Here is a 25,911-nt window from a genome sequence, read left to right as displayed (position 1 = left end):
GAGGTGTGTTGGCTAATTAGACACAGAAAATTAACATACTTGTACATCAAATAATTAGGGAAGAAATGACACGTTAGCATATTTTATAAGGGGCTGAAGTATATATGTAAGGAAATCTTCCTGTGATTGCACAGGGTGGTGGTGATAGCTTAGTTGGAGATAAGCATGCAATTTTGGTCTGTGCAATCCATGAAGTGTAGATTAACCAAATTAATTAATGGGATGAGGCATTGTCCTACAAGGAGGGTTTGAGTAAACTGCATCTAGAAGTGCAGGAATTCAGGAGAGTGAGATGTTACTGCTCCCAGTACAAGACCTAAAGGGGATCAAAAGGTTAGATGCCAGGAGGCTGTTTCCATCATCTGGGGAGTCTACCATGAGGGACAAAACCTCAAGATAAGAGCTACGTAATATAGAACTAAAATGCAGAAATATCTTTCAAATTATCTACCCTGTGACTTATCAGTGCATTCAAGTCTGCAGTTCACCATTGGACACAATTAGGGGAGATGGGAAAGTGGACAAGGTACTGTTCACTCAGAAATATTGAACAACGTAGTGACCATATACATATTATATGCTAGGGTGTTACATTTTTAAAACATATTTTTTAATCTGCAGGTACAAGAAATAAATGAAGAGATGTTAGTGCACTGAACAGATAGAATAGCATCCACACAGAGAAGAATAGAAACACTCGCCCAGGGATATGTTCTAAAATACTGCTGCACAGGGGCAATTTGTTTTGATATTTTTGGGGGATTATTTTTATGGGTTGACCTTAGCAAAACTTCACGGATGTAAGAATGCAATTCAGCTTCGTATCTCCAGTTGTGCAGTCCATAACTAGGCATGGTAACAAATGCTTAGTTTACCAGACTAGCAGCTAGAAAGAGAGTTCATTTCCCACCACAGAAAAAGGGAATTTTAATTCAAAACAACGGAATGAATCTGAACTTTCTACAAAAATGTTTGCCTCAGTAGCATTACCATGAAATTACTGGAATGTCATTAAAAGCCTATCCAATTCACATGCATGTTTGAAGGTAAGAAATCTGCTGTTCATACCCTGTCTAGTTTATACATGGCTCCAAACCGATTAATCTGATTGACTTTTAACTGCCTCCACAGTTTAAGTGCAATTAGGGATGGACAATAAATTTCCAGTGTTTTCTATACAGTATCTGATGAAAAAATAACTAAGCATATGCAGAGGAAGATATTCTGCAGAGATCTCCCTGAACCTACTAACAGATACTCTGTATTCTCAAGTTTAGGGTAGGATGGTGACTTCTGCTCACTAGAGCACATATGACTCTGGAGTCCAGGCTGCACTAATACCTTCACTCACTACCGCAGTCCAGTGGGGCAACACAAATTTCTTCATATCTTCCAGATCTCATGGTGGGAAATCTGTACACTTAATTGTGGCAAACTGGAAGCAGTGCATGAATGAGAGAAATTGGCCTGCAAGGAAAACGTAGGTGGAAATTTATTTAATTTATTTTTAAGTGCATATATGCTTTCAGCCACTTACTAACTTGCTAAATAATTTTTATTTTTACGTTCACTCCCAAACGGTTTCTGAGTAATTTTGAATGCTTAATTGAACGTTCAATAACAGAACTTTAGGTTGTCAGTGAGCAGGATGTAGATACACTACCAGCTGCTAAAGCCATTATGTCAGTGCATTCAGTCTATTGCACTGGGACAGACCTTGAATTACTGAAAGTTTTGCTGGCTTTACAATGTGCCAGTGACCTACACAAAACGAAACACGCTGGGGCAAGGGCAGGTAGCCACTGATCGCAGGGTCAGTGGGAGGTCTGCTCTGTATTCTCCAGAGACATGCGCAGCATTCTGAACCACCACCGTGGTGATGAGGCGAGAGCTCTTAAAGTGGTAGTACTCAATTGTATCCCTTGCTGGAATCCATTGGATTATGTGAGGTGAGTTATCTGGAATATGTTGAGATGGGCATGGGACCATAGGGATCATTGTAACAAAAGGATCTGGAATGTAGATCAGCTGGCGCAGTGATGACTCCAAACATAAGCACTGCCTTGGAGAGACACAAGAGACTGTAGATGCTGCAATCTGGGGCAACACACAATCTGCTAGAGGAAGTCATGGGTTAAGTAGTATCTGCAGGGGAGAGGTTGGAGAAGGAATTCAGGTTCCTCTCTCACCCCCTCTCTCTGTTCACCTTCCTATCACCTTCCTCTGGTTCCCTGCTCCTCCACTTTCTCCTATCGTCCACTGTCATCTATCGTTTGGAGCTTAGAAATATAGGGGGCTATGCAGCAGGGAAATTCTAGGCAATTTCTAGAGTAGGTTACATGGTCGGCACAACATTGTGGGCCAAAGGGTCTGTAATGTGCTGTGGATTTCTATGTTCTATGTTCAATCAGATTCTTTCTTCTTCTGCCCTTTATCTCTTTTATTTATCCTAACTTTGAGTCCATCTCCCTTCCACCACCCCCTCACTTTCTACCTCACCTCATCTCACCTATCACCTGCCAGTTTGTACTCCTTTCCCTGCCCCACCTTCCTAATCCGGCTTCTTCCCCCTTCTATTCCAGTCCTGATAAAAGGTCTTGGCCTGAAATGTCGACTGTCTAATCACATTCATTATAACAAATTCCTCAACTAAGATCTAAGTAATGGTTTATCACTTTATATCTCAAACAACTGGCACTATTGCCTACTTTTTGGACTTTTTTTGTGTGTTCATGTGGCTCATGTTGTTTTTTTGTCATAGTTGCCTGAGACAAAGCGGCAGCTGCAGTATCCAATATGAACATCTCAGCCTAAAACATCAACTATCTCTTTGCCTCCAAAGATGCTGCTTGATCTACTGAGTTCTTCAAGCAGTTTGATTTTTGCTCCTGGTTCCTGCATCTGCGTTTCTTGAGGGTTCATGTGTGTTATGGGGATTGATGTCATCACTGTGATCCCTATTGGCTCTCCGCGAAAGTCGTAACTGGTTGACTGCTGCATCTTCAATTCTGTTAAACTGTTCTTCAGTTTCTTATAATGGAAGAGTAAAAATGTCTTCCCTGTATGATCAAAGCATACTGTGCAGTCTTTGTGACCTCTGTGTCAGCTAACACTCCCTGTAAATTTTATTACTGCTGTGCAGACCAACCACTGCTCTGAGCAGGAAATTTTTACATGGCCTGAAAACTGCACAGCACTTTTTTTTTGTAACATGCTTACTATGAATATTTAGAATGAAAAATTGAAAATCATTTTATTTATTAATTGAAGGGTATAATGGAATACAGTACAACAAAGAAAATCCTTAACGTTTCGTAAACTTTATCTCGTCTGTCTTTATTCCAGCTGTGTGGCAACAAAGGCTATGTGCGCGATAGCATTTCAGGTACTCCGCAATAGTGCACCCATGCAGCCCAGAGGGAACAGTGGCAGCACATCCATGGGTACCATCATCAATTCATCAATTTCATGAACAAAATGTGTTATGCCATTTGTGACTGACCTGCTGTTATTTTTGTTAAACATCTATGGAAAGGAGTGAACAATGACATTTCAGGTCGCGACCCTTCTTCAGGACGGGGAAGCTGCGCTCCATCCTTTCCGATGCTAGTGAACCGTCTCGGTCTGACACGTCAACTGTTTATTCCCCTCCACAGATGCTGCCTGACTTAGTGAGTTACTCCAGCAATTTTGTGTGCGCTGCTGTTTTCGTAATATTTCTATACCATGTAAAATTGTCAGGTCCCAACAAAGTCGTAATAGGTTGACTTGTGGCATTGTAATTTCCATTTCTTAAAATGAAGAGTAAAAATGTCTTCCTTGTACTCGGGAGGCAAAGGGCATCAAAGCCTATATTGATAACACTACTAAAACTCAGCACACAGGACTCCAAGGCGACAATAACTACACAGGCTTCATAAGCGTTCTGCAAGCCGTATAAACCGTTCATTCACTACATGATTAACAGGCAATTGAAGTGATTGCGGACTGCTGGACAGTATTTGTTCAGCTGTTTGGTATTGTTTTGCTATTACTGCCAACAATTTCCTGTTTCACGAATCCCGATGCATCAAAAAGTTCTACCAGGTGCCCCTTTAACAGGTCAATATTCAAATTTTGAAAAAAAAAGCACGCAACGAAAATATTTCCCCTAAAGCGCACCTTTAATGCTGGTGGGATAATGTGCATCGAATGCACAACCTCAATACCGACTGAATTGATAGTATTTCTTCATTAATTCATTCTTGCTACTTTACTACAGATTCCTTTGCATAGGGCAAGGTTCCCCTCCCTTCTCAATCTAAGGCTGATGAGTCCACTTTACTAATGGTCCCCATCAATTAGAGAGAGAGCTAGTGAATGGTGTCCTGCTGAAGGTGGAATGTTCTGTTAGTTGTGTGACGCTCATGAAATACTACCTAATACTTTCTTAAATGTATGAAACGACCACCATAAGGCAGGATTCCTATTAACAGATTTCCAAGTATGAATGCGTGCGGTATTAGGAGAGTTAATGAAATCAGCGCAGAATTTAATCAGCAGAAGGGGCGAGGCCAGTTGATATTTACTGAAAAAAAAGACAAATATAGTAGACAGAGCCTTATCCTGACTAGTGGAGGTTCACTGCGCTAGTTCACGTCATATGATCCGCCGGCTCCTGTTCCCCTCAGTCATATCGCCCTCAAGAGTGCGAAGGACGGCAGCGCTGTTCTGAGAGAAATCTCAGTGCTCAACTGCATACACGCTTCACACTCACTCTCACTGAACGAAAGCGGCAGCGACTCTGTAAATAACCCACAGATGTCCAGCGATTAGACGCAATGACTGGTGTGGATCCGGAGAAGTTTAGAGCGGCACCGTGAAGCATTATCGAGAGCCTCTGGCACAAGGAGGACTTCGCAATTCCCGTCTTACTGGAAAGGGCTTGGATTGGTTTATCCAGCGTGGGGAAAGTCTGAAGACATTTTCCATTGCCTTTTTCTTTAAAAGTGTTAAGGGGAAATGGCACAAAACCAAATCTGATAAAAAACTGAAAGGCCTGTTTAGTTAAAAAATGGTTCTGTTCTTTGAGTTAGACTGCTGATCTAATATTTTTTTTCTCTGATTTAAGGATCTGGATGAACTGCAATCAGATATCTAGAACATTATTCCAGAAAGACTTACCCAAGTTTTGAAAAAAAAATTGGCATTTGTTCAGACTGCTGAAAACTGGATAGCTGTGAAGGTGTTAAATGTGACAGTTTTTAAGGGGTGTCGGCAGAGCAGATGTTGACGGGACCTGGTCTGGGGCTGTCCAAGGCGTTTCTTTTTAAAGAGGTGAGACCCCGGCTCTCCGAGATCTATGAAGAGGGTTCCAAAACACTTGGCTGCAAGATGTTACATACAACTCGGGCCAGTGATTCCGGGGCCCTCCATCAGATCTGTCTACAAGTTGTAGCATTATAGATTCGACTTTTTTTTTTCGCTCGCATCTGCATCAATAAGTAGTGCCTGTCTGTGCGGCCGAAGATATCCTGGATTTGTTCCCTGCTAGTGTGCTCCCGACTTACTGCAGTAGTTGCTTTCAGGAGCCATCACCCGCAGGTTACTATGCAATTTCAACTGATTTCTGTGGTTCTAATTTTATTAAACTGCATTGGCAGCCAAAACGCCTCCAGAGGAAGGCGCCACAGACGAAGTAAGTTTGATTTTTTTTATTACTGCTACACCTGTTTGTTTCCTGATACGTTTATTTTCTTTATTTCTCCTCCCCCCCCCGTTCTGTATTCTGATTCTCTTTCAAATGTTGTCGTATTAAAACACTTTGAGGAACTTCAATTAACTTTTCTGTCAGTGGACACTTCAATACAATGGATATAATAATCTCTAAGCAGCGTGTAATATTTAAAAGATACCCTTTTCAAAAAATCTTGCGTGCAATTTGTGCCCGTTTGCCGCTCTCCGATCTTCCATTACGTTGAAACGAAAAAAAAGTTAGTGCAAAAAGGGTTTTAATAATTAAAACTTTCTGTACTAAGTTTTTAGAATTTCACCTTTCCCTCTAAACGGCAGGATTCCTATCACAACGAGGTCCTTGTCAATTACAAACAACAGGAATTCTGCAGATGCTGGAAATTCAAGCAACTTTGATGTGTGTTCCTTGTCAATTACAGATCCGTTTCAATGCAGCGAACTAATGAGTCTGGGTAGATATGAAACCAACAATTCGCTATCTTAATACCCATATCTAATCAGCAGATTTGCGGGGAAAATGGCAGAGATACATAGAATCAAGGGGACGATGGGCTGTTATATTGTTAAAAATGTTTAATTAAATAAAATTAGCTGCGTATTGCGGATCCCTATGTTCTTCTCCGGAAGGTTCGATGGGGTGTGAACTGCCCTAATTCGAGACCTTGAGTACCTGAGAAAGGGAGATGTTCCCAGTCCATAGGACACATTGCCACCATCCAAATGCTAAAAACATCCTTTCTCGTCCGATAATAGTTTTTTTAAAAACTTGCAGATCAAAGGTACGGGTAATCAGTTCGCCAAATTCGGACCAATAAGCGTGTACTCCTTCATCAGATGGAGGTCTGCGGCTGAGAGAGTTTTTGTACTTGACACTTCGCTTATCGCCATGAGATCGCGAAGCTAATGTGCTTCAGTTTGACTGCAGAGTATTTCTGTGGTCAACGACATGTAATCTGAAACTTAGTGACAGACACTCCTCGCAGCTGGACTTCTACCCCTTAGTGCAGGGTAGAAACTGAAATAGAACGTGTCTCCAACACGTTTCCATAAAATTAAGATTTTTAGTCGCGATATCAGTTTTCTTTTAGATAGAAATTAATATCAATGTTAATATGCCAAAAGATTTGACTGGACACAATTCATCGCATTGAGGAAGATTCAAAAGAAAAGATTTTACATGTTTAGCAAGGCACACAAAACATGCAATATTAATTCTTTTTAAATAAAATGGCTATAGAGATCGAGGATTTTAGCACGTCTCCACGCATGGCCAACCGAGGAATGATTGTTGTTACAGATTTTACTAACGCTAGGAAGAAAAAGATCCTTAATAATGAAATCAGTGATTGATTAAAATCTTCCTCACTGTTTGAGCTTCCCATCTTTGTGCGATCATTTACGATCACATGGCCCGCTTCGACACATAAACTGAGCGCCTTTCTCGTGTTGCGACTATGACACGAGAAACACCATTGTACAACGAGCGGGCTTTAAAGTATGCGTCTAATCGCGTTCACCCTCCCCCGGAACACATTTTGTTTTTTTTAAAGGCAGTCCATTTGGTGTGTGCACGTTATCCTATGGAGATGTTTTCATTTTCTTTACGTATCTTTGATTTGAGTATCTCGGAATCACGTAACTTACTCGAACGTACCTAGTTCCACGAAAGAAACAGTCCAGCATGCAATTAGCAGCAAACCAGTTCCGCCGGGTAATGTTCTGGGACGTCTCCATCGGGCTGAGATAAGCCTCTGTGTTTAAGATCACCTAATGTTAAAGGGTAACACTGGCAACCGTGTTGTTTCTGAGAACAACGGGGCGAAAGCATAGCCAAGAGAGGCGAAGAGCTAGACCACAGAGTGTGGAATACTCAGGCCAGCACTGGCGTATGTAAGTATAGGTAGCAGGAGGAAAGCAGGTTAAAATATAACTTCACCATTGGTTACTCAAAGTGGGAGACGGTGAGCGTTTGATTCTTGATTTCAGAGAGCACTGGACGGGTGGCATCATGAAATGACCTTGATTTTAGTGGGCAGCGCCCGGGGAGCGATCGGAGGGTGAGAAGTTCACTGACCAAGAGAACAGCAGTGAATGAAGCAAAGAGATGACATTGGACTCAATCAGTCCATCCACAAAGAACCAGTGAGCGATGAGACTATACGCTTACTGAATGTGACATATGGGCCAAAAATCCCAGCTACACTTCAGCTGCCGTAACTTTGGCAACGCCATTCGTATTTCTATGCCATATATCCTCCAAAATAAGGCTTAGTTATGAACACTGATCTGGAGGAATATTTTCTGCCATTCGCGGCGGCTTCCTGTTAAATCGTTACACAAGCGAAACTATATCTCTTCCCTTTACTATTGTTGCATCAGTGTTACAAAGTGTACAAATGGAGTATGGGACCAAGTCGCAGGGGTCCTGTTTCACAATCATCGCCCACGGGCTTAGCCAAGCAGCGGCGAGTGTCGGGAGGAATTCCCGCAGAAAGAGCGAGAGCGCCTGTTGCCCCGAGACGTTCCCGTGGGCTGGCTTCGCCAGCAAACACTGCTTGAAGGCCTATCCTTAGCGCGTTTTCAAACATAGGATCCTATGAAACCAACACCTACTGCGACATCTTGTGTTCTAAAATGTTATTTCTAAACGTGCTTCCGCGACTGCCGAGAGGAGAGCCCAATGTCTGGGGCATGTACAATTACCACGTTATTAGCCACTCCCTGGAAAAAAAACGATCCGTTCATATGGAAACCCGAAATCCCTTTAAAGCTTGTAAGAGGCGTTCTTTTTAATCTACTGTATCTAATTAGTCAATACTGTGTAATCACAGCTCTCAGACTATTGCGATTCCGGTGAGGAAAACTTTATTTTCTCACACATCTAATAGAGATTTATTTGTAATAACGGTATTTGCAGGAAATTTTAACCTTTGTATAGGTAATAGTCATTATTCAGGATCATTTTCTTGTCAAACTAGCAGGATCAAGTGAAAGGCGCACCATCACTTAACAAATTGAGAAATAAATGCGTTAAAATAATAGAAAGTCAGAAAATGGGTGAAATCCTCAAATTCTTATTCTGAGTAGATTAATTCCTTCGAGGTTCGACCACATTGTATCTAATTTTCGCGGAGCGGAATAAAACAATCGTTTTATTTTATGATTTAAAGTTCAGAAAACACACACACACACACACACACACACACACGCTAGTTTTAAAACCCGTCCTTTATCTGCGTAGGTCATCTCACAGAAGAAAAAACTCGTAGGCACTTCTTTTCCTTTACTTGAACTAATTTTCGAAACCAAATCAAAACAAGTTTTTGAAATGCAGTAGATATTTTGACCGCAAGTAGCTTCGGGCACCTTCCCTCTTTGTTATACCTGTGATTGAAGAGGGCGAGGGATACCCTCATTAGAAACCGCTCTCCCAATACTTCACTCATCTAATCTTGTGGGAGTTCACTGGCGGGCGGTCGTTCAGCAGTAATAGATCTGTCTTCTTGTGCTTTGATTGGAGGGCGCTGCAGCTTTACTAGTTACTTGGATTAAAAATACTTAATCTTTAAACAATTCGGCAAAACTCGCGGAAAGGACTGGGCATTTACCAAAGTTTAGATGTAAACATTGCCATTTAATGGTTTCAGCAGTGATTAATTGGACGAGGATACCCTCCAGTCCATTAAGTGTTTAGTGACTATATGGTGGTACTTGGTCGATGTAAATACAATGAGTCTGCGGGCGTTTGAATGATGACACACAGCCTAGGGGGGTAAAAAAAAAGTCACTCCCAAATGGCTGAAGTACTTGATGAGAGGAAATTGTCTCCAATCCCATTGGATGCGCCGACGAGAAGATACATTAACATCACAGCTGAGATTCAATTGTCTTCACAGCGCTGGGAATTACACTGGAAACCCAACGTGTTGAGGCGCGATTCCGTTAGCAAAACGGGAACTTGGTACCCATCTTCTTACGCTCAGAGGCCACTCCATTACCGAATAAAGTGGCCACTGACTGTATGTCTGTGGTGTTCTGCTGCTGTAGCCGGTCCACTTCAAGGTTCGAGGTGTGCGTTCAGAGATGGTCTTCTGCACGCCGCTGTTGTAAAGCCTGGCAAACCCACGAACACTACCTCACTATTTTTAAAATTCAGTTCTGTTTTTGCACTGCTTATTTTAACAACTATTTAATATACATATACTTACTGTAATTCATTTTTTTCTATATTTATCACGTATTGCCCTGTACCGCTGCCGCAAGGTTAACAAATTTCATGACAAATGCGGGTGATATTAAACCTGGTTCTGGTTCTTCCTGTCAGCTTGTGCCAGTCTGGACATTTCCCTCTAACCTCCCTCATTAACAAGGCGTTCTCGCCCACAGAACTGCTGCTCACTGGACGTTTCTCTGTTTTCCGTACCATTCTCTGTAGAGACTGTTGTACGTGAAAGTCCCAGGACATCAGCAGTTTCTGAGATTCTCCCTGTTCCGTATGGCACCAGCATTCAGTTCACGGTCAAGGTCACTTAGATCATATTTCTGCCCCATTCTGATGTCTGGACATTCTTTAATGCATTGAGTTGCTGTCACAAGATTGACTGATAGCAATCTGCATTAAAGAGTAGGTGTACCTAATAAAGTGACCATTGTGTGTATATCTGGGATGGTCAAAAATTGGGTTCAGACTGCATGGAGTCTGAGTCACAGTCGTGTGAAGTAGGGGGTTTACCTAACCTGCCATTTAACTCACTAGTGAGCCAACACCTTGTCCCTCGATACAAGCTTTTAATCTCTTTTTCTATTTGAAACAGTATATTTACATTGGCGCCGTGTGGAGGGTGGCTAAGTAAACTTTCTCGGCTAAGGACTTCCGCGTCTGAGTGAGTGGCGTTAAACCTGCGGGCGCTCTTCGCGTCGTAACTGAAGAGAGTCCATCCAAGTTTTTTTCCCTCTGTAAAGGATGCTGTGTGGTTAGCGCCTGCCAAACCCAGCACTTAGGTGTTGTCGATATCAGAGACGGGTGTTTGAGAAATATTCTAAGATAATGCCCATTTTCTTTCGGCAAGATATCGAACATTTTCTGGTTATCTAAATTGGGCGCTTTGGCCGAATAAGGTTTAATATCACTGACATTACGTCGTGATTTTTTTTTTGCTTTGTACAATACACAAAAAACAAGACTACAATAAGAAATACATAAAAATAAACAAGTAATGCAAAAAATAACGAGGCAATGTTCATGCGTTGATTAATTGCCCGTTCGGAAATTTGATAGCGGAGGGGAAGAAGCGGGTCCTAAAACGCTTGAGTGTGTGTTTTCTGGCTCCTGTACCTGCTCCTTGGTAGTAATAAGAACACGTCCTGGGTGATGGGGCCCTTAATGATGGATGCCGCCTGTTCGAGGCATTGCCTTTTAAAGCTGTCCTCATCTTCAAAGAAGTGACGAAGAAACCAGCAGCCCCACGGTGGCACGCCACCCACACCAGCCCGGAACCTTCTATCCCCGTACCTTTAGTAACAACAAGCTCGTTTTGGTTCGAGTGCGGGGTCTAATTCAGATGCGTTCTTTACAAACATGTGTAAACAGGAATGAAAGGCTGATTAATGAAAAGGCACATTCTCATGTCACAGAGAGAGAGAAAAAACTTCTAAGGAGCTGGACTTCATAAATAGCATACTCACAGCTGGTTTGGTTGTTTAGAAGGAAACGTTTAACGCGCTTTGTTTTTATTTTCTTACAACTAACTTTCAGTGACATTATTTGACACGTAACTTTGTTCAGATGCTATTAGTAACCCGCCCTGCACAAGCACGGATTATTTAGTGTTGTAATTATTTAATGAGTGTAAAAATCCAAACGGATCCCCCCCCCCAACTCACTTTCCCCGTGGGAAAGCCATTTTCAGCCTTTTCAAAACACAAAGGTTGTAATACGTTGTCGTATTTCTTCGTTGTGCTGCATTTTGATCCGGTTATTGCCTCCTCTGACATTTTGGACGATAAAAGTGATTCATAGCGTTCCTCCTCGAGCCCTGGGATGGTGGGGTCCAAACACAACAACAGTTCCTATTACAATAACAACATTGATTTTTTTTACACACAAGCTGGTCAGACAATCTCTGTGGTCTTCTGGGCGACGTGCAGGATTTATATTGATAAACAATCCTGCAATATTAACGTGTTTCATTCCCTCAAAAGTGGGCTTTGGTTTAGATAAATTAATAATTAATGTTGAAAGAGCGAGTAAAGCACACAACAGTCCCCATACATTTTGAGCAGAACTAGTATGAAAGAGAATATGTCTATTCATTGGTAACACAAGTAAATTTGGTGAGTTCCGCTGCCGCGGTCCTGGGCCGGAGAATGCGTGTTTCAATTTGAACCCTGCTTTTCTCACTGGCGTCTTCCAAAGGGATAGCCACATGGGGTTCCTATTGGCTTAGAAAAGGTGATCCTGAGTCAGATGCCAAAACTTTTGCATTGTTACCACATTATTGATATCATTTTCGCCTGTGAGGTAATTTTAGTGCCAATGTGCACTTCAACCAACCAGCGTAAAAGTATATATATGCTCAGAGTTTTAAACACAAGATGCTGGAAATTCAGAGTAGCACACAGAAAATGCCGGAGGGACGAAGCAGGTCAGTCAATATCTACGGAGGAGAATGAACAGGCGACATCATGGAAAGAAAGGACGATGACACCAGAACCAGAAGGTGAGGGAGGGGTGTGGGGGACGGGGTGTTTGTGAGGTGAGAAGCTCGGACGTGATAAGTGGAAAAGGTAAAGGACTGAAGAAGCAGGAATCTGATAGGAGGGGAGAGTGGACGATGGGATAAAGCCAAGGCGGGGTGACGATCAATTTTCTCCTGTTTCAATGTCAGTATATCGACGGGTAAAAACTGAGACAGCAAGCATGACGTTTAAAGTGTTTTGGTTGTGTTTACATTGCTCTCAGTAATAAATACACGTGAATCGCACCGTTTGCAAACAGTGCTGGTGCTTTAAACAACCTCTGCTCTCTGTTGGAACTCGGCAATATAAATATGATGGGTCCACAGAGACCTGGATCCACAAACCGTTTGCTTACTCTGCGCATTCACTTCCAGATATTGCGCTCTCCGTCGCGTCGCATGAAATACCCAGAACAATCGGCCTATTTAAGTATGTCTAAGGTTATCCTGAAAAGGGATATTGGCTGTATATGCCAAGTAACTCTTACCGCAGGGGGACGGGAGAGCCTCGCGTCAGGGAAAATGATGGGTATTTAATGCCAATCTATCTCAAGAAATCGGTTGTCACTGTACAATTACGGTGGGTAGAGATGGACGCAAACGGCAGTAAATTTTGAGACTGTGCGTGATGAACACGACCTAAATGCGCCCGATCAACTGCGTCCAGTTTAAACCTCGAGGAGAAACACTTGAACGGAAATCAATACAAGCTCTCAGCTTTGCTAAAAGATAACTCTCATTTTTTACGCCGAGAGGAACTGGCAAATACGGGTCTGAAACCCTTTACAGAGCCCACTCAAGTAAGCGGCGTGAGACCCCTTCAGGAAACCAATGCAAATTGCTTGAGGTTAGAGCTGAGGAACTCCAGTGTGTAGTGATAAGGTCCTGAAGATACGTTGAAAATTGGCTCTGGATTTGAGGCGTAATGGATTTAGCACCGCGCCTGTTTTTTTTTGTGTCAAGAATATTGTAACGAGGGCCGTACACCCCGTGGAGCTTTCTCTGCCGTTCAAGAAGACCATCTCGGCTTCAGCTCCGATTTCTGGTCTGTTCCCCCAGAACCCTTGACCCCCAATAATCTATCTGTCTCAGTCTTGAATACATTCAATGATTTGGCATCCATAACTCTGAGATAGAGAAATGCAAAGATTCAGGACACTGCAAGAAGTAGTTCCTCCTCATCTCCAGTTTAAATGGACCAACACCTTGTTCTGCCCCTAGTTTTAAATTTTACCATGAGAGGAAACATTCCCCCCCCCCCCCCCCCCCGCCAGCAACCTTTCAAAGTCTGGGCAAACCTATATCTTAATGAAATAATTTTTTCTCTATAAGCACAGTGTGAGATAGTTCCTACTGGCCTTGGGAAAAGTGAAAGTTTAATTTTCCTGGTAGTTTTATCCTGAACTTGCATGACAGGACAGGAGGCTATTTACAAACTACATAATTATTCCAGTGGAAATTTATGACCAGCCATTTAAAATGATATGAAGAGCTAGCTTATTTTAAAATTTTCCTTCAGCAGGTTATCTTGGACCCTCTCTTTGTAGTCCACCAAAAGCTGTAAGACTATACCCAGTGGCCATTTTATTAACAAATCTCAGGAGATGAGCAGTTTCTGAAGCAGTCAAGCCACCCCATCTGCACCAACTATCATTGCAAGATCAAAGTCACCGAGATCACATTTCTTCCCTGTTCTGATGTTTGGTCTGAACAGCAACTGAACCTCTCCAACATGTCTGCATGCTTTTATGCATTGAGTCGATGCCACCCGATTAGCTGATTAGATATTTTCATTAACTAGCAGTGTGCTTAATAAAGTTGTATGTCATGAAATGTTGTTTTGTGATAGCAGTACCATTTAATACATAAAATGTACTATGAGCTATAATGAGAAATATATATATATAATGAAATAAGTAGTGCTATAAGAGCTGAAATAGTGTGGTAGTGTTCATTACTTCATTGTCTTTTCAGAAATCTGATAGTGGAGGGGAAGAAGTTGTTTCTAAAATGTTGAGTGTGTGGCTTCAGCCTTCTGTACCCACTCTCTGATGGTAGTAATGAGAAGAGGACATTTTCTGGATGATAGGGGTCCTTCGTGATGGGTGCTGCCTTTTTGAGGCATTGCCTTTTGAAGCTGATTGACGAATTAGATATTTGCATTAATGAGCAGGTGCACAGCTGTACCTAATAAAGTGGTCACTTAGTGTTTGTGCCAAGGTCCAACAAGGCTGCAGGCTCTGGTTTAAGCTGCATTACAAAAATATTGAATATCCCTTTGTTGTTTGATATTGAAAATTTGTCCCTTTGCATTGTAAGGTGCTACATTATATTTAACTGAATCTTTTTTAAAAAAAAATAGGTTGAAGCTTTATTTGAAAGTTGATTATCTCAGGAGACAGTTCTTTAAAAAAAATCAAACTGAACCAATAGGCTAATGAGGTTCATTGCACTGAGTTTCTGAAACAAAAGTTTTATTTTGGCTTTAATTATCATTTCATTCTTGGGTCAATCTCCAAATTATCCAAAGAATTCAAGGTTCAAAGTACATTTATTATCAAAGTATGTATGCAGTACACAACCATGCAACACTGAGATTCATCTTCCCCACAAATAGTCACGAAACAAAGAAGGAACAGAAAACCAACTCGTTCAAAGAAAAGCATCAAACATTAAACCCCCCTCCCCTCCACGCACAAAAGAAGTGCAAAAACTGAGTGAAAACATAGAATATAAAACACAAAATCAAAAGGCATATTTCAGTACAGTTCATGTAATTCAAAATAAATTTCAAATGAATAGACCAGATAATTATCTTGAAATAATTATAAATATAAAGGAAAACCAGAAAGATTGCAAACTTCAAAATATTTTACATCCTAAATTGTGCATGTATTTTGACTACAGAAAAATCTGGTAACATCTTAAGATACGGATTGGAGCTACTGGTGTGAAGTATGACTGTAACCATTGAAGTGTTTTCCTCCGGCTTTCCGTTCATTTCTGTTTCATCAAAACCCCTAACTCAGCCGATGGCTCCCTTGAGGTTAAGGGCAGTCACAAATCAGAATTCTGATGTGTTGATATCTGTAATTGACTGATCCTGCTGAAGCCCAATATGCACCATGAGCAAATTACTGAAAAGTGAATTCATCTTGATAGCATTGCCAAACTACTCATTGGGGATAATTGTACGGTAATTATTCGACTGGATTTGCCCAGTCCTTTGTGAAACTTCAGCAGTTTCCATATTACAACATAGAACAATACAGCAAGAAACAGACTCTTCAGGCCACGATGTTAGAAACATAGAGTACTTACAGCACAATACAGGCCCTTCAGCCCACAAAGTTGTGCCAAACATTTCCCTACATTAGAAGTTACTAGGGTTACCCATAGCCCTCTATTTTTGTTGTGTCAAGCTACTTAAGCTCATCATCATATGCCGAACTAAACTTATCCTTTATGCCAACACGGTAAATATCCCTCCATTTTCTGCATATTCATGTGCCTTTCTATTCTTACAATACCCCGATTGTGCTTGCTTCCACTACCACTCCTGACAGTGCATTCCAGGCTCCTACCACTGTTGCTATAAACAAATTTGCTCCGCACATCTCCTTTAAGCTTACACCTTCTGTTCTGAAATACATACATATAATGCATACATTTAAATGTATTAGACATGTTGATGCTAGGGAAAAATACTAGTTGTCTATTTCATCTGTGCCTCTCCTAATCTCAAACTTTATCAAGTCTCCACAGCCTCTGCTACTCCAAAGAAAACCCAAGTTTTCCAATCTCTCTTTACAGCATATGCCCTCTAATCCAGATAGCATTCTGCCACCCTCTGCACCGGCTCCAAACCTTCCCCATGCTTTCTAGAACTAAATGCAATATTCCAGATGCAGCCTGATCAGAGTTTTGTAAGATGTGAAATAGACACCAGGGTTGTGATTGTGGACTGTACGTCCTTTAAAAATTGCAGCTGAAATGCCTGACTTAAAGATTATTGAAAATGTTGCTCTTGGACATTCAGTAAGTATTTACGACAGAGATAAGACATTTTCATACACAATTCTCTTTTTGTATTAGAGTAACAACAGTAATTCTGTTGGATATTTTGAAGCCCATCTGGGCCAAAGTGGGGGAATGATTAAATAGATGTATTAAAGGAAACATCAGCAGATAACTAACTGTTGTTTGTTTTAATGATTGTAACTTTTCTATGTAATCTAATTAGGACACTTGCAAACCCATATCCTTTGTCACCAAGATTACCTAGCTCTGCCTCCATAACTTCAACTGTCTCTACCCATCCTCCATTCATCTGCTGCTGGCGACTCTTAGTTTTAATTGCACCCAAGCTCAATGGGCTGTAACATGAGTTAACTATTTTCCAAAACATAAATAACTTCTGGACTCATAAGAACAACAAAGTTTGGGCTAGAAATATCCTTATCACTCCACTAAGATCACATAGCGTCATAGAGCCCTGCAGCACAGAAACAGGCCTTCAGCCCATGTAGTCCATGCTAAACTGTTCCAGTACTCTGCCTCGTCCCATCGACTTGCACCTGGACCATAGCCCTCCATACCCCCATGTACTTATTCAAACTTCTCTTAAGTGCATCCACCACTTCCTCCGGCAGCCTTTTCCACGCTCTACACCACCCTTTATTTCACTTTTCACCCTCTTATGAAAGTTCTACTTTCACCCAGCCTCCTTGGGGAAAAAACTGTTTACATTAGCCCTGTCTATATCCCTCACCTTTCAAAGATCACATCTAATCTTTGACCTTATATATGCTTCCACCCAGTTTTTAAATCCCATGCTTGCCTATGCATCCTTTATTCAGTCTCAACATTGAATGTACACAAGCATTAAGGCCTCACAGGCACAATACTCCAAGAATTCACAACCATCTGAATGAACCCATTTCCTCCTATGGTCTTTAATGGCTAACCACTGATCTTCAGACTTTGCCCCCGGTTCTAGACTTTCCAGCCAAGGGTGTCAACTTTGCAATGATGGCCGTGCTATCTTTCTTGGGAATCTTCTGTAAAATTCTTTTCATCTCTAAAGCAGGTCCATAATAATATGTCCTCAAAAGCCACCCCCTTCGTTTCTGGAATGAAGCTTCATGATATCAAGGCAAATGTATTGCTTTCAGTAGGTGGGGTGAGCTGCAGTTGTGTACACCAAAGGTTATACAATTGCAGCAAGACTACTTTATTCATTAATCACACCCTTTGTAATAAAGACTAAAATAATATTTACATTCAAAATTGCTCATTGTAACTACATGTTCATTATGTTTGTGTACGAACAGATCTAAATCCTTTTGAGAACCATATTTCGTTCTGTTTCTATTTAAATGAGAACCTCACATTTACACTGTGCTATAATTGCCTCCATTACTTAACATCTTACATTGGATCTCAGCCCAATATCAGGTCAGTTTTAGAACTCACACTCCTGCTTTCAGATTAAAGCATGGCCTAATTATTCCTAACCTTATCCAGCCTTATAAATTTGCAAGATCTTTGTAATCCCTCCATGGTAGTAATTGGTAATTGGTTTATTATTGTCACATCAGGTACAGTGAAAAACTTTGTCTTGCATGCCTTCCATACAGATTATTTCATGAAGTCAGTACATCAAGGTAGAATAAGGGAAAGCAATAACAGAAAGCAACCTGCAGTGTTACCGTTACACAGGAAGTGCAGAGCAAGCAGACAATAAGGTGCAAGGTCATGTCAGAGTACATTGTAAGGCCAAGGGTCCAATTGATCAAACAAGAAGTCTGTTCAACCCTTTTAGAACAGAGGGTTAGAAACTGTCCTGAGCCTGGTGGTACATGATTTCAGGCTTTTTTGTATCTTCTACCCAGTGGGAGGGAGGAGACAAGAGAATGTCTGGGGCATTATGTTGGTTGCATTACCAAGGCAATGAGAAGTGAAGACAGAGTCCATGATAAGAGCGGCTAATTTTCTAGATGTGCTGAGTTGTCTTCACCACTCTTTGAAGTTACATTGATCTTGGGCGGGGCAATTGCCATGCCAAGCCGTGATGTATCTGGATAGGATACGATCTATGGTGCGCCTATAAAAATTGGTGGGGGTCACTGGGGACATGCAAAATTTCTGTTAGCTTCCTAAGGAAGTAGAAGCGCAGGTGTGCTTTCTTGGCCCTATTTACTCTGTGGCACTTACCCTGTTACACTTGGGCATTGATATATCCTTAATTGTCATTAATCTAGAATTTAGGATAGTGCCTTTTATAGTGGTAGTGATATAGTGGTAGTGCCTTTTATAGTAGCCTTTTATAGTGATGGTGGTTTTTGATCGTCTGGTGCAACATTGCTCAATGCTGATGTTTCTCTCTTGGTGATACTCCTGTTTAGCACATTGACGTGGTAATAACAAAGGTTCAATGTAGGTGTTTTCTTATTCATTCACCCATACAGATAGACGAACAATTTCTTCCCATAATTTAATGCCCCTTAAACTGAGTGACTTTTGAGGACATGGGAACCTATTTGGTCTGGAATCACAAAGAGTCCAGAATTGTGAAGTTGTTAGAGTATCTTCTCTAAATAATATAAGAAGTTTTTACAACAACGTATTAGCTTCAAGGTCTCCAGTATTGACTTTAGCTATTAATTCAATATTTATTTAATTATTTTAACTTCCATTCTCCTTCTAACCACCCACTATTGTGGGATTTGAACTCTTGTCTCAGAGTTAACAGTTATGCTTTTGGACATTAGTCCAGTAACTTATTTAGCATCTTACTATTCTGAAAATTGTATGGTTTGTTACTCAATGGCAATAATGCTTAAGTGCAATTGTATGCAGTGCTGTATTGAATGTATTTTTGCACAGTGAATACAAAGCTTAGCAGCATTAATACTTAATGAAGAATATTTCAGTAACAAAAGATAAAGGTGAAGGTGACCTATGACTCAAAGTTAATTAACGCTAAACGTAGTTAACCAATGAAGAGCAATAGTCAATTACAGATAAGTTCCATAGCAAACTCGTTAGAAAACAAGTTTTGGTAATATTGTTCAATGCTCAGCTTTTATCTTGAGAATAATATTTAGTTCTGGTCAGCAAGACAAAGGGGAAATATTCAGGGAAAAATTAAAGATATTTGTCTCATCAGGATATTCACATGCTGGAGACAATGGAAGGAAGCGACATAAACAGATCCCTAGAGTTAAATAGCTGTTACGAAGATGAAAGACCTGAATAGTTTGGACTTCCTAGCACAGTAAGGATAAAATGAAGAGCTACTCTTACAATATGATCATTCAAATGCAAAATATTCAAATAACTTGTAAGCACATATTCAAGACAGACATCAGATAATTTTTTTTCCATGAAAAATTATTAAGATACAGAATGACATAGTCCATGTAGTGGAGGTGAGTACAGTGGAATAGTAACACAGACAACATGATGTAAAATATAAAGAACTTCAGACTGAGGTATATGACATTCTGTTGGTCACCTTCAGCCATAGTTGCAAACTAAGCAGCAGAATAGACCAATTCACAAGGGATGTTTTCCGGACTGGAGCGAGTGAGGTAACTTTCACACACAAGATGGAGGGTATAGGGAATGAACTACCAAAGGAAGGTGTAGAGGTGGGTACGGTTACAATGTTTAAATGTGGATAGAAAAGGTCGAGTGGGACAGGCATATGGGATGAGCTCAGATAAATACCTTAGTCAGCATACACATGTTGGGCTATTTCCACGTTGTATGACTTTATATATTAATGTTTTAGAACTAGCAATGTACCACTAAATAGTTATTAACAGCTATTCATCACATTCACAAAGAATGATAACTAATATACTGATAGAGGTTTGATTATAAATTACAATAAGTTAAACATTTTGACAGTGTTAGTAGCTAGTAAGATAATTATTGTTATTTCTTTCCAGTGAATACAGGTGTGAGCCAAAATTGCCCAAAAGGGTGCGAGCAGTGTTCTGATTCTAATGGATGTCTGTCATGTAAACCCAGACTTTTCTTTTCTCTGGAGAGAAATGGGATGAAGCAGACTGGAGTTTGTCTCTCCTCTTGTCCAAGTGGATATTATGGAGTCCGAACACCAGGAATGAACACATGTGCACGTAAGTGTGAAAAAATGAATACCAGGAATGTCATTTATCTCAACTGCTCTTTCCCCAGAACCAAAAGAATTATCAATGCAATGAGGTAGCATTTGGAGATTACATTAACGGGCGAGTTTTGAGAAAGCGGACCGCCGATGTTTTGTCTATCAATACAAGTGATAACTGTTACAGATGAAAAGATTTTAACTACATTTGAGTTCCCTTCATGTATTGTTAAAGTGTCAGCAGAACACTTAGTCCTGGATTAAGAGTTTAGAGGATTGACAGGGTGCAAAGGAGATGGCATTTACCCATACCTTCTACTTTCTGCAAAGTAACTATTAAAAACGTAAACCTTTCAAATTCAACAGTGTCGCTGCCCACTGTGACAGTGCTAAAAAAAACCTTCAAAACAATAGAATGCGCATTTCAAAGCAAAGAAGGTTGATTTATCAGCACCCAGTTTAGAAATACTTTGCTTACTTTTAACAAAGCCACTTTAGTTAAATTTTGCTTTTATTCTGTTAACATGACCATTCTTGATATAGAAACAGAAACTGGGAGATATTCAGCAGGTCGGACAGCATCTATGGAGATAGAAATGCTAGCTGTTTCTCTATTCTCAACATCTATCTTACCAGCTGAATATCTTTAGCATTTTCTGTTCCTTGGATTTCAAATTTATCAGCATTTGTGGTTTTTAGCATTTCAGTGGCCATTCTCTGTGTCTAGAGCAGCACCATGAATGATGGAAGCAATGAAACACAGCCCAGCACAAATATTCCCAATGGATCAAATTAAATCTCCGCAAGCCTGATCATGAGTAGTGATGGACAATTAAACAGTTAACAAGAGGTGGATGCTCTGAGAGATCTTCAAACATAGGGCCCAGCATATACGCACAAAGGAAAATGCTGAAGCATTTGCAGCTATGTTCAGCCGGACCTATCAGGTGAATGAGCCATCACAGCTACATCCTGAAATCCCTGTCACTAGAGGAACCATTCTCCAGCCAAACTGGTTCATTCTGTGCAGGAAGAGTGGGACAACACTTGGGCATGGACTGATAAGTGGTAATTAACATACTCCTCCAACAGGAGATAATCTAACCACCTATCCTTGGAATTGGTGGTATGACAATTGCTGAGTCACCACTGGTGAGAAATTCAACTAGATAGCTACATAAATACAAAGTCTGCAAAAGCATATGGGTGAAACTGTTGGATTGATGGGAGAAGGGGGTAAGACAAGAAGGAAAGGAGTTATATTGACTCAACTTAGAATTGGGCATACTATGCTTAATTATTCCTTATATCCTGTTGGAAAATATCGCCCTGGGCTGTGTAGGTGTTGTCATTATTATGAAACAGTTAAACACATTATCTTACAATGTGAAGCATACAAGGTTGAAAGAAAGCAAATGCAGGATGCACTACTAGCTGTGGGGGGGGGGGTTAAGAGTTTTCAGTTAAAGACTTTACTAAGTTGTGGAAGTGACTTTAATTTAATTCACAATATTGTCTTTCATTATTCACAATCTATAGGGCTTTTGGGGGTAATTTGGTTTTCAGTTGATAAAGAACTAGTGGGGGTTTTATTTCCCAACTCTCTACACCACACTCTAGTGCAGCTGGTGGTGGTAATGCACCTTAAACTGGACTGCCAGCCGCCATTAAAAGTCAGAAGAAGAAGAAGAGGATGGGTATCTTCTTAGTGAGCAACTCATGCCCTGCCAGCCTCAGGTTTTCCACCAGCTACAAGATACAAATCAGAGACATGATGGATACTCTCCACTTGTGAGTTGTATCTCTTGCCCTCAGAACTACCAGTAGTGGCGTCTTAAACAATAAATATGGCTAAAAGCATCATTCATAATACTTTTTTATGAGCTGAATTGTGGTATACTATCACCACAAACAATGAAGAAGTGAGCGTAGGCAAAGCCAATTCGAAGGATCAGCCATGCCGATGTTTTGCAAAGTCAGAGTGCAAAAGTGCAAAGTTCACAGTGGATTCAGGGACAGAGATGGAGTTGGAGCGGGCAGTTTGAAGAAGAGTCAAGGCGTAGAAGTTTTGGTGCACCTAAGCTGGGTGTGAGGTTGGATCACTGTAAGTGCCGAGCAAATTTGGAGAGGTCATGGTCAGCTTCGAGTTGGATGATTAGGTCTAGGGGCATGGGGCACGACCTGCTGTTTAGACGATTAAATGCCGACACAGATAGACTGGAAAGGCAGGGTGCTGGGACCGGAGACCAGGGTCGGGCTGAGTTTGCTCGTTCTCCCACGATGTTCACTCCTCTTTCCGCAGTGCTAAGGCTGCGAGTCTGCTCCTGCTGCTAAGAGCTTCGTGTCCGTGAGCTTCGCAGTGGCTTGCCCTGCTATGTGATGAACCTGAGACTGAGGCTTTGGGCCGACTCTGGCTGCTCCAGGGATTCGGGTGTCTGGACTCAGCTTTGTTTGGAATTTTGTTTGGAACTTTGCTGTTGCTTGCTTCTATTGTTTGCATGATTTGTGCATTTTTTCCTCTTTCGGTTGTGCATTGGGTGTTGGTATTTCTTTTTGTCTTAATTGATTTCTTTCAGGTTTCTTACTTTGTGGCTGTTTGAAAGCAGTCAAGGATTTCAAGGTTGTCTAATTTATACATGCTTTGTACGTTGAATCCTTTGACTGTGACTCCAAAAAGAATTCAAACAGCTCAGTACTATCCAGAGCAAAGCAGCCCACTTGATTAGTACACGTTGAATCCATCTAGACATTCATAGGCGTGGCATAGAAGCCTAGCAGTTAGTGCGGTGTCAATGATAGGGATTCAACTCTCTCTCTTGTCTGTAAGAAGTTTGTATGCATTCCCAGTGACTGCATGGGTTTGCCCCACCTCTGGGCTGTCCCCAGCATAATCTTCGGCCTGTGTTTGTTGTTCATACGAATGATGCATTCCACTGTATGTTTCAGTGTTTCGAAGTACATGTGACAAATAAACTTAATCTTTCAGTTCCTCCAGCAGCACCACCACACAATGGCTGCAAAGTGCACCAGCTGCAAAATACCATTACTCACCCAGTCAAATACAACAACATGGCCTATACCTGCAATGCCAAGGGTAGAGAGTTCCAGGATTTAGTCATAGCAGTGAAGGAGGAACACTAATATATTTCTATGTATTATGTGTGAGCTGGAGATGAACTTGATATTTCCATGCTTACACGCAATGCATAAAAGTGTATTGGTGTTCTTCCGTCATTGCTGTGACTAAATCCCGGAACTCCCTCCCCAAGAGCAATGTGGGAGTTGCTTCACTAGAAGGGCTGCAGTGATTAAGAAGATGGCTTACCACCACCTTCTCAAGGATATACCAACGGGACAAGAAATGCTGGCTTTGCTGATGATGCCCTGATCCCCAAAATGAAGCAAAAAAGACGACTTTTTCAATCAGTCTTCAATCATTGTTTTCTCCGTTATAGTCCACCAGCTCTTTAGTCGGTGAGCCCATGATCCAGAGCACCTAGATGATTCAGCCTGTGGATGCAGAAGCATCTCCCGCTGCATTCCATGGTTGTGCTCCTCCTGCTCTTGCAAGAGCGATGGAAGTGATTAAAGTGCGAAGACCCATGTATGTGTATGATGTGCCTGCGGTGATTGTATAGCTGGAAACGCGTTTAAAGTGTAATACGTGTGATCTGTATTGTGAATGCTGAAATAAGTGGATGAGGGTAGCAAAGTAGTTCTCAAGGGAACCTCAGGGTTTGTTGCTGTTTCCACTGACATTTGACCAAGTCCTTGGTGCATCACCAGGCATATTGATCAATCTGCTCACCTCAACCTTTCGTCGCATGGTGTCCTTCTGGACCCCAACCATGCAGCATGTTTGTCAGTGTGATGATCATGAGATCTACGACAATGACATTGAGTGCTAGTTCCAGGGTCTGCACTTGCCAGAGCTTCTCCAAGTCGCCATTGCCTTTTAGTAGTCTTTGAATTCACTGCTCATCTTGCCTTTGAAAGGTGTAGGTGTGACATACACAGGTTAGTTTCAGATGTATCACAGGTCAACTGAAATTCATTGTGCTTCATGAGAAAGTCTTTGTACAAGGTGTGCACACGAAAATAACAGAATATCACTGCTGGAATAAGTTGGCTCAGGTCTTTAATAGAATAAAAAGATTCAAAATGCATTTATTATCAAAGAATGCATAAATTATACAACCTCAAAATTTCACAAACAACAGGAATTCTGCAGATGCTGGAAATTCAAACAACACACATCAAAGTCGCTGGTGAATGCAGCAGGCCAGGCAGCATCTCTAGGAAGAGGTACAGTCAACGTTTCAGGCCGAAACCCTTCGTCAGTTAGTCCTGACGAAGGGTCTCGGCCTGAAATGTCGACTGTACCTCTTCTTAGAGATGCTGCCTGGCCTGCTGCGTTCACCAGCAACTTTGATGTGTGTTGCCCAACCTCAAAATTTGTTTGCTTACAAGCAGTCACAAAGCAAGGACCCAATTAAAAAATTATGTTCAACCCCCAGTGGCCACAGAGAAAGAAAAAGAAGCACAAAACAAATCATGCAGACAATAGATGCGAGCAACAACAGCAACATTCTGAACCAAATTGAGTCCTTAGATCCAAATCCCTGGAGCAGCCAAGAGTAGGCCCAAAGCCTCTGTATTCAGTTCATCATATTAGCGGGGCAAATCACTGCAATGTTTGCAGGCATGATGCACAGCAGCTGGGGCCAGTCTGATAGCCTTAGTGTCACGCAGAGAGGAGCCCCCAGACTATCTGGGCCAGCGTCTAAATGGTCCAAACCTTGCACTAGGAACCGGGCTCTGCCACAGTGAATTGCTCCAGGCGCTAGATTTTGCTGCAGGAGAAGCCTTAAATGTTAATATTAATATACGGTAGGAATCTTAAATATTGTGCAATGCAACAGAATATTCTATCTTGTATGTGATTTTTCAATGTTTTTAATACATAATTCAATGTACAGGAATGTGAATTCACTCTCTAATGTGCAAGCAAAAATACAGATGGCCATTTCTATTATAAATCGTGATATACATTTTAACATACCTCTGTCAGCTTTGAAGTGCTGTTAATGTGCCCAGCACTTTTCTTTACAGATTTAAGTTGGCAGTTCTATTAAATAACATGGGGAATAACTGGGGACAATTCCAAGCAGTCATCTGAAGTTTAAGTGGGAGTAGGCGATAAGTAAATAATTTATATTGCTAGATTAGATTACAACATTGAATTTAGATCTTGATATATTTTAAACAAGAGATTAACACTTTGTGACTATTGAGGTCTCAAAG

The 25,911-nt window shown here is 41.2% G+C and overlaps 1 protein-coding gene across 1 annotated transcript in view; it reads left to right on the top strand.

Moving 5' to 3' along the window:
* The first annotated feature begins 4,631 nt into the window (after positions 1-4,631).
* rspo3 (R-spondin 3) overlaps positions 4,632-25,911 on the top strand; it is a 99,657-nt gene continuing 78,377 nt past the window's right edge. The window contains exons 1-2 of the mRNA XM_072251559.1: positions 4,632-5,677; positions 20,429-20,620. Coding sequence (XP_072107660.1) covers positions 5,590-5,677; positions 20,429-20,620 — 280 coding nt within the window. The 5' untranslated portion in view covers positions 4,632-5,589. The remainder of the gene's footprint in view (positions 5,678-20,428; positions 20,621-25,911) is intronic.

Source organism: Mobula birostris, chromosome 2 (assembly GCF_030028105.1).
Source record: "Mobula birostris isolate sMobBir1 chromosome 2, sMobBir1.hap1, whole genome shotgun sequence".
Taxonomy (NCBI): domain Eukaryota; kingdom Metazoa; phylum Chordata; class Chondrichthyes; order Myliobatiformes; family Myliobatidae; genus Mobula; species Mobula birostris.
This window is presented reverse-complemented; position numbering and strand designations above follow the sequence as displayed.